Here is a 14,691-nt window from a genome sequence, read left to right as displayed (position 1 = left end):
TATATGAGTAATATTGTAAATATATTGTTTGATTAAGCATTCTTTGTTGTTCAAATAATTCATTATGGGTTATATGTAAAAGTAAGTGCATGGCACATGTCATCTCGCCACCATGTCATATATATGTACCTTGCTGAAAGTAAAAATGAAGTTAGATTCGCATTCCAGACTCTCTTGGTTTTCTTCCAATTAGTTTTATATTTTGGAGTTACAAAACCGAACAAGTGGCAGTTTTGTGGGTGAAAGCACCTTGTTAATGAGAGAGGTTGGAAAAGAATGGCCAGAACATTCAAGCTGACAGGAAGGTGTACAGTAACTCTAAATACCCATGCAGTGGTGTGTAGAAGTGCATCTCTGAACACACACGTTGAACTTTGAAGTGGATGGGCAACAGCAGCAACATATGCTGGTGTACCTAATAAATGCAACTAATAAAGTGGCCACTAAGTGTATCTTATCAAAATTTGTTGTTTTGTGGCAGTAGTACAGTGCAAGGCATGAAAAAAACTGTTACAACAAATTGTGCAAAAGAATAGTGAATTCACCATCTGAAAGTACATTATCGGTAAGTTTCCTTCGCACAAGCAATGACAAAAAACTTTAATTGACAAATAATTTTATTGTTATGCATGCAAATACATTCAAGTACTGCAAACTGTCCCATCAATCATCGTTCAAACACTGAAATTCATGATACTCAATTCTAGTGTACAGCCCAAGCCATTAGCTCTCAGTTCAGTGCTACACAGACAAGGTTTTGTACACAGAATGCAACCTTTGCTATTCAGTATCACAAAACTAATCCATTACAGACCCAAATGGCCTAGCATTCAGATTCCATTCTATTCTTAAAACAAAAAGAGAGGGTAATGGATTACCAACAATTTGGAAGTCAAATTGAAATTAACAAATGGAATAGGATTTATTCCCTATTTAATTAACAGAGCATTTTTCTTAAAAATTATACATTTTAAATATAAGCCAAGTAGGTGTAGTAAAAATGACCATTAAATCCATCTTATTGATGGTGCCTCCTTTATACATGACGGATGTGTACCATCTTTAATTTCATTTACAATTCAATCGAACAATAGATTTGCAAAGAAAATGTCTAATACAGACGTAAAATATTCACACTTCAGCTCCACAATTGGTTGTACAATTGACAAAACAGGCCTCTTTTCCCAACTTCTCCAGCTAAGCATTTTTTTTCCTAAAAAACTTAGTTTTGCAGCAAGAAAACTTTTTTCATAACTTCCAGGGAAAAGAATATGCAAAACGGCATAAATGCAGACAGCAAACGCTGCAAGCTAACCACAATGCTTCAAGTGGCTGTACAGTGGGCACGTGTAGTACAAATAAGAACCATGTGTGTTGTATCACAACTACATTATAATGTACTTTATTTCTGCCCAACTAAGGAACTGCATGCATTTCCATGCCTTTGATTAACCGAGGCCTTCAATGAATGTGCAGGTGACTAAATTCTTAAGTAATATTTCTTGGACCCACACAGCAGCAACTGCATAGGAGTGGATTCCATTGAAGTATTTTTGAAATAAAATCTAGTGCTGGTTGATCCTCAAATTATAATTTGCTCTTGTAGTTCACGTGCATTATTTGTTTAAAACAACAACCAATTTCCCCAAACCCCTCCAGCAGAACACAACCAAGCTTTGTTTTTTATTAAAAAAACATATTCAACTTTAAAATCAAAAGTACTAATTCATTTTATTCACCCTCAAGGTACAGTAGATGTTAATTGTAGTTTTGTAGCACGAGGGTTATTTCCCTGAGGGCTGTAATCTTTTTAGAAATGCTAATCAGATAATCCTGGGCTCCTATTACATCTTGGTTTACATTCTAGCATTAGAACAACTAGTAACATGTGAGAAAACCTCAGGATTAGCACAAATTGAGAAGTGATCCAGGTGTTTAGTCTCTGATTTCAAACACTATTTGCCTTGTGGTGGCTGTGGTAATGGTGTATTGGAGAGGATAAGGTTGTTGGTGGGTGAACTCTCAAAATGAATTGGCTAGTTATGGGGTTGGTTGCTGTGCTGGTGAAATTTTAACTTAAGACAGGACTAGTTTTCTACCATTAGAGGGATAAAAGCAGCAATTTCCAATTCATTCTCTGCCACCTAGGGGCAATAAATAAGTACTGCAGCAGGATCCAATGTACAATTTACTGTAAACTGTAAACCAAGGCTGGTTCATTTCTCCATGAAGGTGTCCATCAACGTGATTTGGGCAAGGATAACAAAGCACATTTCAACCACGCCGAGTCTTTAGTTTATCAGTGATTTGGAACTTGGCCCTTATTGCTCATTACCTAGACCTGTCTTCAGTCCTTTCAGCAAGAAAGCCTCACATAGAGTTAAATGTTACTATTCATGAAAAATAGATAGCTTGCTCAATTAGCCATTCATCTGTTACAATAACAAACCAACTGTCATTTATATTTAACATCCAAAAGCAATAATCAGTAAAGTGTGCAACTCCGGTGATCACTGACTAGTTGAATGATGAATACCTTCAAAGTCTGAGTTTACTGATACTGCAATTGGACAGCTAAATTAAAACTGGAAACTTTAGATGGAAGTACAACACATCACTTGAAAACATTGTTTTTTTTACATAAAATTTACATTAAATACTGTCCCTATGCTACTTATGTTAATGACTGAGACCATCTGCTAAAGACATGGTGCATGTTTTGGCTCACTCAGAATTTACAGAGTTAGGAGCAGCTTTGGTTGAGAATTCAGTGACTGCATTGGAGGAGAGTTTGTAAAATGGTTTACAGTTGTTTTAGACTGCTTACTGTTGGCTATCATGCCAGCATCCAGATTTTAAAACTTTTGCTTGTCCTGACCGGTGGGCTAAAACAAAACAAAAGCTGATACTTTAGACTAAAATAGGTGCATAGATCCCAATATCTAAGCTTCAGTATAGAATACCGAGTATGAAGGCCCACACAAAGATTCTAAATGGACAATATCACTCCTTCATTACAAAAACCTATATAAATCCTATTATAAATAGGAAGAGATTTCATGGTGCTGCCTAATGGAATCGTAACATCATGCAGCAATCTGTCTCATCACTCTTATGAAATAAAGTCAACCCTCAGGGAAGTGCACAAAACTATTTTTAAAAATGGACACTTTGTTGTGGTATTGTGACAACTCAACTGACCAATAACATGATCTCGCAGAAGTTATTTCCCAGCAGAACACTTCCTTTGCAGCTACCTGGTGAAAAGCACGCTTGGTTTAAAACATCCCAGTATGATTTGCAGAACAATCAACTTCACAGAAGTCATCAACAATATAAAACCTCAATGTAAAATCAAAACAGTAGGTCAGAAAGAGAGAGAGGCTGGAGGGCACTTTTCAATCAGGCAAATAGCAAACCTGTGGGAAAGAACTTATACAAAACAACTGATATTTTAAGCATGGGAATTACTAACACACACTTACTATTTAATTTGCAATGGTCTGATGCAGAACACACATTTTAAAATCAACAAGATGAACAGACTAGAAAAATCAATACAACTGTTTAAAACAAAAAGCCAAGATTAAACATTTAATCACCTTTTCGCAACAAATGCTCTTGGTACTCCCTCCAAAAAAGATGCTGGTTTTAGTTATGTAAACAAAGCCAATTTAAGTCCTTAATGAATTGGAACACAAATTTACAATGAGATTAGTTTGCTGAATGAATGAAGGAGAGCCAGAGAGCTTTGCTGCTTCACCTCAGTTTTTCAGAAGTGTGTATACAACATAAGTAAAAGTTAGGAAGTTAAAACAAACATAATGCCCTTAACTTCTTAAACCTCACAGATGCAGATTTTTGTAAACAATTTTAAAATACTTGCACTGTCAGTGCCCAGCTCTAAATCGAACAGCCTCCCAGAATCCAGTGACTCAATGAAGTGGTAAGAGATAAATTATGGCCAAGATTAAACAAACCATCATGATTATTACAGATATCATATTCAAATGAAAATATTGCCATTTTTGGCATTTACTTCTTTTGATCAAATTACAGATACTTGTTTTAACTGGATTGTGTGAGGCATGACTTTGGATTGCTTAATTTTTTTTACAGTACTTTTAGACTCTGTAGCGACATATAATATTCATCCATTATAAAGCAAGTACACAAAAGCCATTAGAAGTTCTTAGATTAAATAGGGCAGAAAAGAGGCCAGTTGAACTGGTCTATCATTCAGTGCAAACACCACACAATGCAGGAGTTCCAAAATACAGTTTTCACCCTGTTCTAAACACAGCAAATACAGTGGCGGGAAAACAAAATGATTTTCTGTAAAACAATTAAAAAATACAAATACAACAATGATCTATAGCAACATCATTATTGTACTTATGTAAACCAATTATAAAGACAAATTTAGCATTGGCAAACAAGCAGCTAACTCCGCCATGGATGGTCCCAAGCCCAGCTGCGATAGGAGGGCTTGGCATGGGACTAGCAACTCCAACACGTAAAACACCCAGAGCTACAGAAACGCCAACAGAAGCTCCAAAGACCTCATCCCTGGGATAGGAAGGATATCCACCTAGAAGATGTATGAAGTCAGGTGGTGAAAGCCACAAGTCTGTGGAAACCACTGGGCTGATCAAACTTCTAAGGGGGCCAGTCAAAGAACAGATGGCAATGTGACCTTGAAGCTGGTACCAAGATGGGCTACACCTGGGGACAACTTGAAAAACTGGCCCAGAACATAGGTCTCTGGCTAGCTGCAGTCAGCATCCCAGTAGGATAAATCAAGCAGCTCTAAGGTCATGACTGATATTACAGAGAATGTCAGTATCTGGGTACTAGTTATTGATGAATTCAATAATCAAAATCTCTACTTCAAATTGAGGAATGAGGGTGAAGTTAATGATCTGGGAATTATTTGCAATCTTGTCTTTGGTGTGCTTTGGGTAGAAGGCAGAGATGGTGGTTCCATCACTCACCTTTCGGGATCTGTATCTGGTGACTGTGCACCTTACAACATTTAACATGGTTTATAGGGATATAAATCCTAATACTTCTTTTCCCAGCATTGATGGAGATTTTCCCATTCTACAAGCATCAAGAAAAGCTTTTAAGTGTAAAATGACTGAATTCTTACTTTTATCGATTAGTGTGAATCATTAGGAAAAGGAGATGAAAGCATTTTTGCTACTAAACATGTGGCAGATGCTATAAAACTAAACCTGCTGGAAATACTCAAGATAGTTGGCATCAATGAAAAGAGTAACGAGATAGCTTGGTGAACTAACAAGTTCACTCTTTCTCTCTCATACATGATAGTTGACTTGAGTTTTTCCAGCCTTAGCGGTTTAATCATTAACCTGTGGGTAGCTGATGGTCCATCCGACCACATCTCCAGCTTCATTCTAAGGCACAACTTGACTGTTCAAATAATGTGACAACATTATTTAGTTTCAGCAATATCTCCCCAATTTTAACAAACACTTGAAGTTAAACACCCAAGAGACATTTCTGGGGTTAATCTTTTGTTGATGTTATAGTTATTTATTTAGAGAGACAGCATGGAACAGGCCCTTCCTGCACTTCAAGCCATGCTGCTCAGCAACCCACCTATTTATCCCTAGTCTAATCGCAGGTCAATTTACAATGACCAATTAAGCTTCTAACCCCTAAGGAAATCAGGGCAGCCAGAGGAAACCCACACATTCAAACTCCTTACCAACGATGCTGGAATTGAACTTTGAACTCCAATGCCCCGAGCTGTAATAGGATTGCACTAACCGCAATGGGCCATGGAGCCCGTGACAACAACACTTTGTTTCAGCTACACCAGCCCAATTAAGCTAAACACTTAAGAGACATTTCTCAGGTCAATCTTTCGTTAACATTATAACCCATGGAATTTGTTGGAAACTATATTTTGAAACTCTAATTATGCATTTAAAAAAAGGTGAAAAGTATTTCCCTTCCACCATTTTAACAAACAAGTTTCTTATAAAAGTGCAACAATGCCATGAAACTAAGTCTTACTATAACAGCTCGAAAATACTTTTTTCCAAGCCATTACCTTCTTTCAACTTTGTGTGAATTGTACACAAAAAATATATAAATGAAAGAGAAGAGGAGGTAAAATCGTGGTTAGTTTTCACCAGGTGTGTTGCTGCAGTGCCCTGCTGATCAACAACTGAGCTGTGTATGTTCCACATTAGCCATTGTGAATAAGAATGGCTAGATTAATGCACTGGCTCACAACAGACTCATAAAAGGCTGCTTTAAAGCATTAATTCAAATGATGTCCAAATTCCAAGGTTCACTGGAATTTAAACTAGTGTCTGACTAATGTTAATTTTACTGTCAAAATGGTTAATGCAAGAGGGCTTTTATAGTATCAAAAAAGTCCACAGGAATTTGATGCCCTCACATTATTCTTATAAAAAGCATAATATAATATATGCACACAGAAATGTGTAATACATTATATTATATAGAAAGCAAAACTAATTGCTTCTGTGTTGCTGTAAACACAGATTCCCTTCAGCTCCCGTTGACTACAGCCTCGCCATTAGTTGTGACATTCATATCTTTTGCATCTTCTGTCAGCTTGACTGCAGATGTTTTCAGGGCCAAATTACTGATGTTGAAGGAAGAAGTCACAGCTGGGGAGGTGATGAAGCTGACTGAGGCTGTGATGGGCTGGTTAAAGCCAGATGTCATGGGCATCATCTTTTGTTCCTCTCTATCAGAAAAGAAAAAAAAGTTTTAAGAAAAGCGAGTTAAAACTTATCTTGCATTTTTTTTCATCTTCCTTTCTAAAAAACATTCGCAAGGACAAACAATGAAAAAGGACCTGCAGCCAGCCACCAGGCCCCCACAATTCAGCTCTTCTGCACCAGTTCCCCATTACCCTCAATTCTTAGAGATTTCAAAATTTTTTAAAATTTAATTTTTTTAATTTTTGAGATACAGGCAGTCCCCGAGTTACGAACGTCCAATTTACGAACAACTTGTACTTATGAATGGCCTGCCATAAAGCCTATTATATTAAAAATTTGTCAACTCGAGGAAGGAGAACGCCGTCTGCCATTTAAGTCAATTACATTGCCATTAATACTGTGTTGAGTATGTAACTTCGTATTTGGCTTAAATTTTTCTTAGTAAGATTCACTCTGACCCCCCCTTTCCAGTCAGCACCGCCCCCACTTGTCCCATTTAACCTGTCTCAGTGCGGGTGGACTTCAGGACCTGGGGGAGCTCAGGACCCACCACCCACGGCTGCTGCTGAACCTGCAGTGCTTCTGTTCCGCTAATGGAAAACAACCACGAATGAAAATAAAGTGGAAATAATGAAGCAATCAGAAAGAGGTGAAATGCCATCGGTCATTGGAAAAGCGTTAGGCTACAGTTGGTCAATGGTCAGAACAACTTTAAAGGATGAAGTGAGAATAATGGAGCATGTGAAAGGCCCTGCCCCGATGAAAGCTACAATTATTACTATGCAACGCAGTGGTTTAATTATTGAAACACATACATTTCTTATGTGTTTATATGCATAGAAAGGTAAAATATATACTATATACTAAGACAAACGTTTGACTAACTGATGCTAAATAATACCAGATGTACCTGTTCCGACTTACATACAAATCCGACTTAAAGACGGACTTAGGAACGGAACTCGTTCGTACCCTGGGGACTGCCTGTACAGCATGGAATAGCCACTTCCGGCCTAATGAGCCGCACTGCCCAGCAACCCACCTATTTAACTACAGTCTAATCACAGGACAATTTATAATGTCCAAACCTACTAACGGATTAAGTCTTTGGATTGTGGGAGGAAACCAGAACACTCAGAAGAAACCCACATGGTCATGGGGAGAACACACAAACTCCTTACAGATGGTGCCACAATTGAACTCCAGACTACAATGCCTCAAGCTGTAATAACATTGTTCTAACTGCTATGCTACCATGGTGGTGCCCTATATATATATATATATATATACAGTATCTATATTTATATTTATCTACAATATAAATATATTTATATCATATTTACCTATAATGGTCTTCCAGCATGTTTTATGGATTAGTCTTAATCTATCCCCACTTCCACTCCCACCCACTACATCTAGAGTCATGTGTGTGGGAGTTAGTGGTACAGGGCCTTGTTTCCAAGGATCTGGTTGCCTTCGTTTCTACCAGGTGATGGAGAAAGTGTGAATTTAGTTTGGAGATCTGCAGTGAGTACAAAGAGCATATTGCTGACTGCAAAATCCAGATCACAGTCTAGTTAATCAGAAGATAAGTGAAATTATTCTATGGTACAGTTTCATCGTTGTTGCATGTTTTTCTAATCAGTTTTCAGACTTCTCCCATTCCACTTCAGATCAGCAAGATCTGGAAATCTAGACTTTAAGGGAATAAAGCTGCGTAAGTTGAAAAATGTCATTATCTCAAGATTCTTACTTGATTGCAATCTGCTGTGCAATCCTGCGCCCCTGCTCTTCCTGTTCTTTACCTTGGTGTTTATGATGTACATTTTCGGATATTATGTCATCGGCCAGATCACCTTGAGAGCCAATAACCAGAACATCCTATATGAATAATCAGGAACAACATTATTTAAGGCCTGGTATCAACTTTATCCAATGAATTTAACATACAAAGTAAACTTTGCAGTAAGCAAATACCAAAAAACATTCCAGTCAAATCTATCTCACTATTATTGTATCCAACTCCTTCACTAAGCTTGCAGGTACAACCTTTTTCAAAATAAAAACCACAAGGGTTAGTCATCTCTACCATCTGAGGCTTCAGAATATATACCTTCAAGCAGAACTCATTGATGAGGATGAAATACTGCGCTTTTATGAGGCATTACACTTGGAGTGTTGTGAGCAATTTTGGGCCCCTTTTCTAAGAAAAGATGTGCTGACATTGGAGAGTTTCCAGAGGAGGCTTACGAGAATTATTCTGGAAATGAAAGGGTTAATGTATGATTTGCATTTGAGGGCTATGGTGTTTAGAGGAATGAGGCAGGGATCTCACTGAAACCTACTGAGCATTGAAAGAACTGGACAGAGTGAACGTGAAGAGGATGTTTCCAATAGTGGGGGAGTCTACGACTCGAGAGCACAGCCCTTTAGAACAGAGAGGAAGAGGAATTTCTTTTGCCAGAGGCAGGTGAATCTGGGGAATTCATTGCCACAGCTAGCTGTGAAGGCCAAGTCATTGTTTATATTTAAAGCAGAGGTTAATAGATTCTTGATTAGTATGGGCACCTAAGGTTAGAGACAAAAAGGTATAGGGTTGAGAGAGGGAAAATAAATCATCCAGAATCGAATGGTAGAGCAGACTCAATGGGCTGAATGGCCTAATTCTGCTTCTATGTTTTATGGTCTTATGGACACAAGTACAGAAACAAAATCCATTTGTAGAGGCTTCATTTGAACATGTTAGAATTATGGTTCCTACAAGATTGAGCATCAAGCACTAAAATTTTCTGTTGTACAATTGGACACTTTATTTCACATATTATCTGCAACCTAGTCTGTTAAACATTAAAGCTCAAAACTCCTGCAGCTATGAGTAAAAGGGATAAGGGTCTGAGAGCTGAAATCTAGATTAAAATCATGGGTAAAGCCTGTTCAAGGTGAATCGTGATTCTCCCAAGAGGGACCTAGTTTCTAAGGTAAGGACGTGTTCAAAGGGCCTATATTGTGCTGCAGGTTTTCTATGTTTCTACTAGCAGACAAGTCAACCTGAATTTGAAAGACAATTTTATTCTTGATGCTGTACAAAACACAAAATTGTGGGGCTTAATATGTATGCAAAACATTAAAACTATTCTTAGTCTTTGAAGCTGTTATTCATTTCATTTGTATCAACAGAGAACACATGCACTTCTGTCAAGATGCTTTTCCAATGCAAGAGAGCAGAGCTAAGAAATACTTAACATTCTTTTTGCTTATATAATGGCATTTCAGTGCAAAACTGATTAAACTGTATAGCTGGTATAATTCAATAAAATGCTTGCATGGGCATGTCTGTGGCTAGTTATGCCACTGAGCAATGCACTAGTTTTTAAACAGTAAACTTCTTTCAATAAGAGCTAAACACAGAAGACATTTTTTAAACACATTCATTACCACTCATGGTCTCTTTCCAACAAAGCTTTGAATTGTGTCACTAATTTATCAGACAATGCACATCTTACAGTAATTTATGTTAAGAAGTTGTGAACGATACTTTGAATTCAGTGCCGCTACTGGAGGTGTTCCAGTAACCCTGTACCCTCTGTTTAAAACAGTCCAATGCAGGATGCACCCCGCCTAATGCTCCTTTCCAGAGCTGGTTTTGTTTCTTTTCATTGTTATGTTTTAATATATCAGTTGGATGAAATGATAACATTAACATGATTAAACAGCAACAATGGTCAGAAAAATCTCTCATTCCTTCTTTTTGTTGAACTATTTTCCCTAAAGATGAAACAAAAGTCAAACCCCACTATTGTCTACAGCGAAGTTGACAACATCTAAGCTCTGACAGCTGTACATTAAAGTCTCATTTCAGTTTTAAGCATGAAAATACTTGAGATATTTATGCAGTTTCAGATGACAATCCAGAGCTGAGGAGCCATTTGCCCTCAGGAGGGAATGGGTGGGAGGCTGGTCTTAAATATTTATTCTTTTGTCTGGCATCACCACGAGATCACCATACCTTTTAATTAGGATGGGATGACATGTTATACAACCTGACAGCTAATTAAATTGCAATAGTGACCACACTTTAGAAGTACTTTACTAGCTGCGAGGCACTTCATAATATCATAACAAGTGCTCTATATACAAATGCTTAGATCTATACCTCTATTCCTTCGTCTTGGTCGGCATCAGTATCCAAAGCGGAGAGCTCCAATTCTATATCTTGATCATCTGTAGAAACTTCTGTAAATTCCCTCTATTAGTAAGCAAACAAGTTTATGATTGCCTTCCTGTTACCAACAGGAGAACTGACTGCAAGTGCTTAAGTATAGCAAGATGTTAAACAAACTTTAAAAAATAATGATTGTGTATTAACATGCAGTTAAGTCACATGCATTCTGAGCTATTTTATGCAACAAAAGCCAGTAGATTGGTACAAAGATCCTAAAAAAAAATGGATCACCTTCATCTAAAAAAAAGCAGCAGAAATTTCGCTTCAGATTTGCAGCCCTGGTCAAATTGCAGTACACTCCAGTACAAATATAAAGATGGTGAAATTGTCTTCAAATTATGAAGACATCCCTTAAACTTAAGAGTACCATGTACAGTACTGGACACCACTATACCAGCAATGGGTGATGGTACTAAAATGGAGGAGGAGGATATTCACAACATGTTGCCAGGGTTGGAGAACTTTAATTATTGGGAAAGATTGGCTAGGCTGGGATTTTTTTCTTTGGAATAAAGAAGGCTAATGGGAAAATTAAATGAATAATGAGGCAAAGGAACCAGTGAGTTGAATAACTAGAATTGGTAGATAGAGGGAAGATAAGGATATTTTGATTTTGCTGAAAGAGTTGTGAGGGTTAGTCAGTTATTCAACAAAGGCAAAAACACCAATACATTAAAGTTACCTGAATAACCATTTAAATGCCATGACTACAATGACTATCTTGATAAGAAAATTATATTTCTTTATTTTCCTGTAAATGCCTGCAAGAAAATGAATCTCAAGCTAGTACGTGGTGACATATACATACTCTGATTATAAATTTACTTTGACTTTGACAAATCTGCACTCAGAGCCTAGATGTGGAAAAAGCCTAAATAGCGTAAACATGATAGTGGAATGACTGCTTGCTATGCCACAGATTTCAATAATCATCCATGCCCCCTAAGATTTACATATCAAAGATAGTCAGAATGGCAAACAGATTTGAGGGCGATACTTCTTCCCATGATAAATAAAATGGAAGTAGTGATAAGGTGAAATCAGAGCAAGGATATTTAAAGTCAAATCAGATACAGTAAAGGAGGGAAAAGGTGGAAGAAAATAAAGGCAATTTGATTGGAATTCATTAATAGTGATTACATTAAATATGTATTTAGCTTGTTATGATTAGACTCCTATTCTGAGGAAGTTTAAATGCAGAACAAATTAAATGAAATTGAATGAAGGCAAAAGCTAGATCTTGTATTTATAAAAGAAATGACAAGAGAGGAACAAAATTGGCTAATAACTGAAATGATTCATAAATTATTGGGTAATTCTTTTTCACAATTTGCTTGGGTCTGTTTGCACATTAGCAATGATGTGCATCATTCACACATCTATCAGTTTTTGAGGAAACACTTCTGGTGACTGCTATGTTACAGCAAGTCGGGAATTATTAAAAACAGAACTGCACCAAGAAGTTGTGAATTATGGGCAGGAGATTGGGGCTGAGAGGAAAATTGGATCAGACATGAGGGAATGGCAGAACAGACTTGATGGACCAAATGGTTTAATTCTGCTCCTACAACATTTTCTGGACTAATTACTCTTTTTAACTAATGCATTTATATGTTATTGTGCATGTACTAGGAAACAGGCCAAATAATATTCAGCAATTAAAATGAATTTAGAAAATTTCCAAAGGTAATGGATACATAACGCATATCTGTATATGACCATATTCTACCTTGAGATTAATTTTCTTGTAGACATTTATAGTAGTAAAAGAAATACAATAGAATTTTACAAAAATCTATAGGTAGACTGATAAACACCAATGTACAAAAGAAGACAAACTGTATAAATAAAAATAGAACTGAGAACATGAGTTGTAAAGAGTCGTTGGGAGTGAGCTTGTAGGCTGTAGAAGCAGATCAAGTAGTGATGATTGAAGTCATCTACACTAGTTCAAGAGTCTGATGGTTGTAGGGTAGCAACCGCTCCTGAACTTGGTGCTGTGGAATCCAAGGTTTCTGTACCTCCTGCCTGATGGTAGTGATGAGCATATGGATGGTGGGGGTCTTTGACCATGGATGCTGCCTTCTTGTGGCAGTGCTCCATATAAATATAATAGCATAACTACAAGGACAAATTCTTTCTCAGCAATCAGCTCACTTCAAGGAAGTGTTTAAATATGAAATAATCCTAAAACCAGTAAGGTTTCCAGAATCTAATTGTAGAAGTAATTTCATGGGAAGAACTTTAAGAAGTAAATTTCAAGATTTTGGTTATTGCTCCCTTACCTGTTGTAGTTCAATATTTAATTGATCTCCACCATTAGGAAGTTGCCTAGGGGCAGATATGTCCATCAATCTGTCCCTGTAAAGTTAATATGAAAGGTTAAGCAAAGTCTTCAATTATATTAAGTAGATGCAAATACACCACATACTGAAGAGACAATGAGTTAAAGAGCATAACACAGATTTCAACGTAAGATTCCGGGGAATCTCCTAATAAAAAATGAGAAGTTTTGCAAAAACCCCATGATCTTCCTAATATCATGGAGTTCTCACACAACTCCTTCTATCAAGTGAATGAGAATTATGGAGAAATGGTGGTCTGCCCAACTTTCTGATGAAAGACTATTTGAAGTAATCTTAAAAAGTCAGAAGTTTAAGTCATACTTTTGTATAAATGAATTTGAATCTTCACTGGGGATAGAATGATAAAGTTAAATTATAGCAAGTAATCAAATGAAAAGATTGTAGAAAATATTTGATATAAAAATTGTCCGTGAGAAATAAAATATTTTTAAAAATTGCACGGCATGTTAAGCTTTTGAGGCATGCAGATTCATATTAGATATGCATATTTATAAATTATTCATTTGTGAAAAAGACAATATTGCATGGACAAGTTATTGTGCATGTATTTGAAAGAAATGAAGTTAACGAAGGTAGTGTGGTTTAGATCAGAGAAATAGTTTTTCACTTAAGGGTACTCCTGTATGCACCAAACTCTCTGGTTCTCTAACGCAGGGCAAATCAACCCACCCTCCAAATGAAAACAGAATTAGGCAACTGCAAAAATAATTAATTTAAAAATAAGCTCCAGTTTCATGATTTATTGAACAAATATCATTTTTGAGAAAGTATGGCAACTTTATAATGATTTGTACAAATTTACCATCAGATGTGATCCTCCATAATTTCCAAAGAAGTCATCCAAATTTATGTGGGTGGAAGAGAGAAAAGAGAAAAGGGAAAATCCCCAATTACTGCTTTCCATTTTGAAAGGACTGTTAATTCAGTGTTTCTTGACAAAGAGCTCACCACTATTCCGGCTAGTATGCACAGGTAGAGCAATGACAGCAATACATTGGATGTTTTGTATGGAAAAGTATTACCATAATATTTTGCAGGTTCTTCTGTGTTTCATGAAATATGACCATTTTGTTTTACAGTAAGATTTTGAAACAATGAAGTTATTTATTTTATTTAGAGATACAGTGCGGAACAGGCCCTTCTGGCCCTTCAAACCACACCACACAGCAACCCACTAATTTAACCCTAGCCTAATCACGGGACAATTTAAAATGACCAATTATCCTACTAATCAGTACATCTTTGGACTGTGGGAGGAACCGGAGCACCCAGAGGAAACTCATACACACACATATACACACACGCACGAAGAATGCCGGAATTGAACTCCGACAACCCGAGATGTAATAGAGTTGTGGAGGACAACAATTTTGTA

General features: G+C 36.9%; 1 protein-coding gene across 6 annotated transcripts in view; it reads right to left on the bottom strand.

Annotated features, from left to right (window-relative positions):
- Nucleotides 1–599: 599 nt before the first annotated feature.
- The window catches only part of rc3h2 (ring finger and CCCH-type domains 2), a 115,902-nt gene continuing 101,810 nt past the window's right edge, over nt 600–14,691 (bottom strand). For 5 of the 6 annotated variants that reach the window (XM_073052542.1, XM_073052548.1, XM_073052543.1 and 2 more), the window contains 4 exons: nt 13,236–13,311; nt 10,882–10,974; nt 8,482–8,609; nt 600–6,751 (listed from right to left, as the gene is read on the bottom strand). In XM_073052542.1, the coding sequence (XP_072908643.1) occupies nt 6,550–6,751; nt 8,482–8,609; nt 10,882–10,974; nt 13,236–13,311 (499 nt within the window). In that variant the 3' untranslated portion in view covers nt 600–6,549. The remainder of the gene's footprint in view (nt 6,752–8,481; nt 8,610–10,881; nt 10,975–13,235; nt 13,312–14,691) is intronic. The other variant, XM_073052547.1, reaches the window with a different exon arrangement.

The sequence above is a fragment of the Hemitrygon akajei genome, chromosome 7, assembly GCF_048418815.1.
Source record: "Hemitrygon akajei chromosome 7, sHemAka1.3, whole genome shotgun sequence".
Classification (NCBI taxonomy): domain Eukaryota; kingdom Metazoa; phylum Chordata; class Chondrichthyes; order Myliobatiformes; family Dasyatidae; genus Hemitrygon; species Hemitrygon akajei.
The sequence above is the reverse complement of the archived record's forward strand: the minus strand, read 5'-3'. Positions and strand labels throughout refer to the sequence as shown.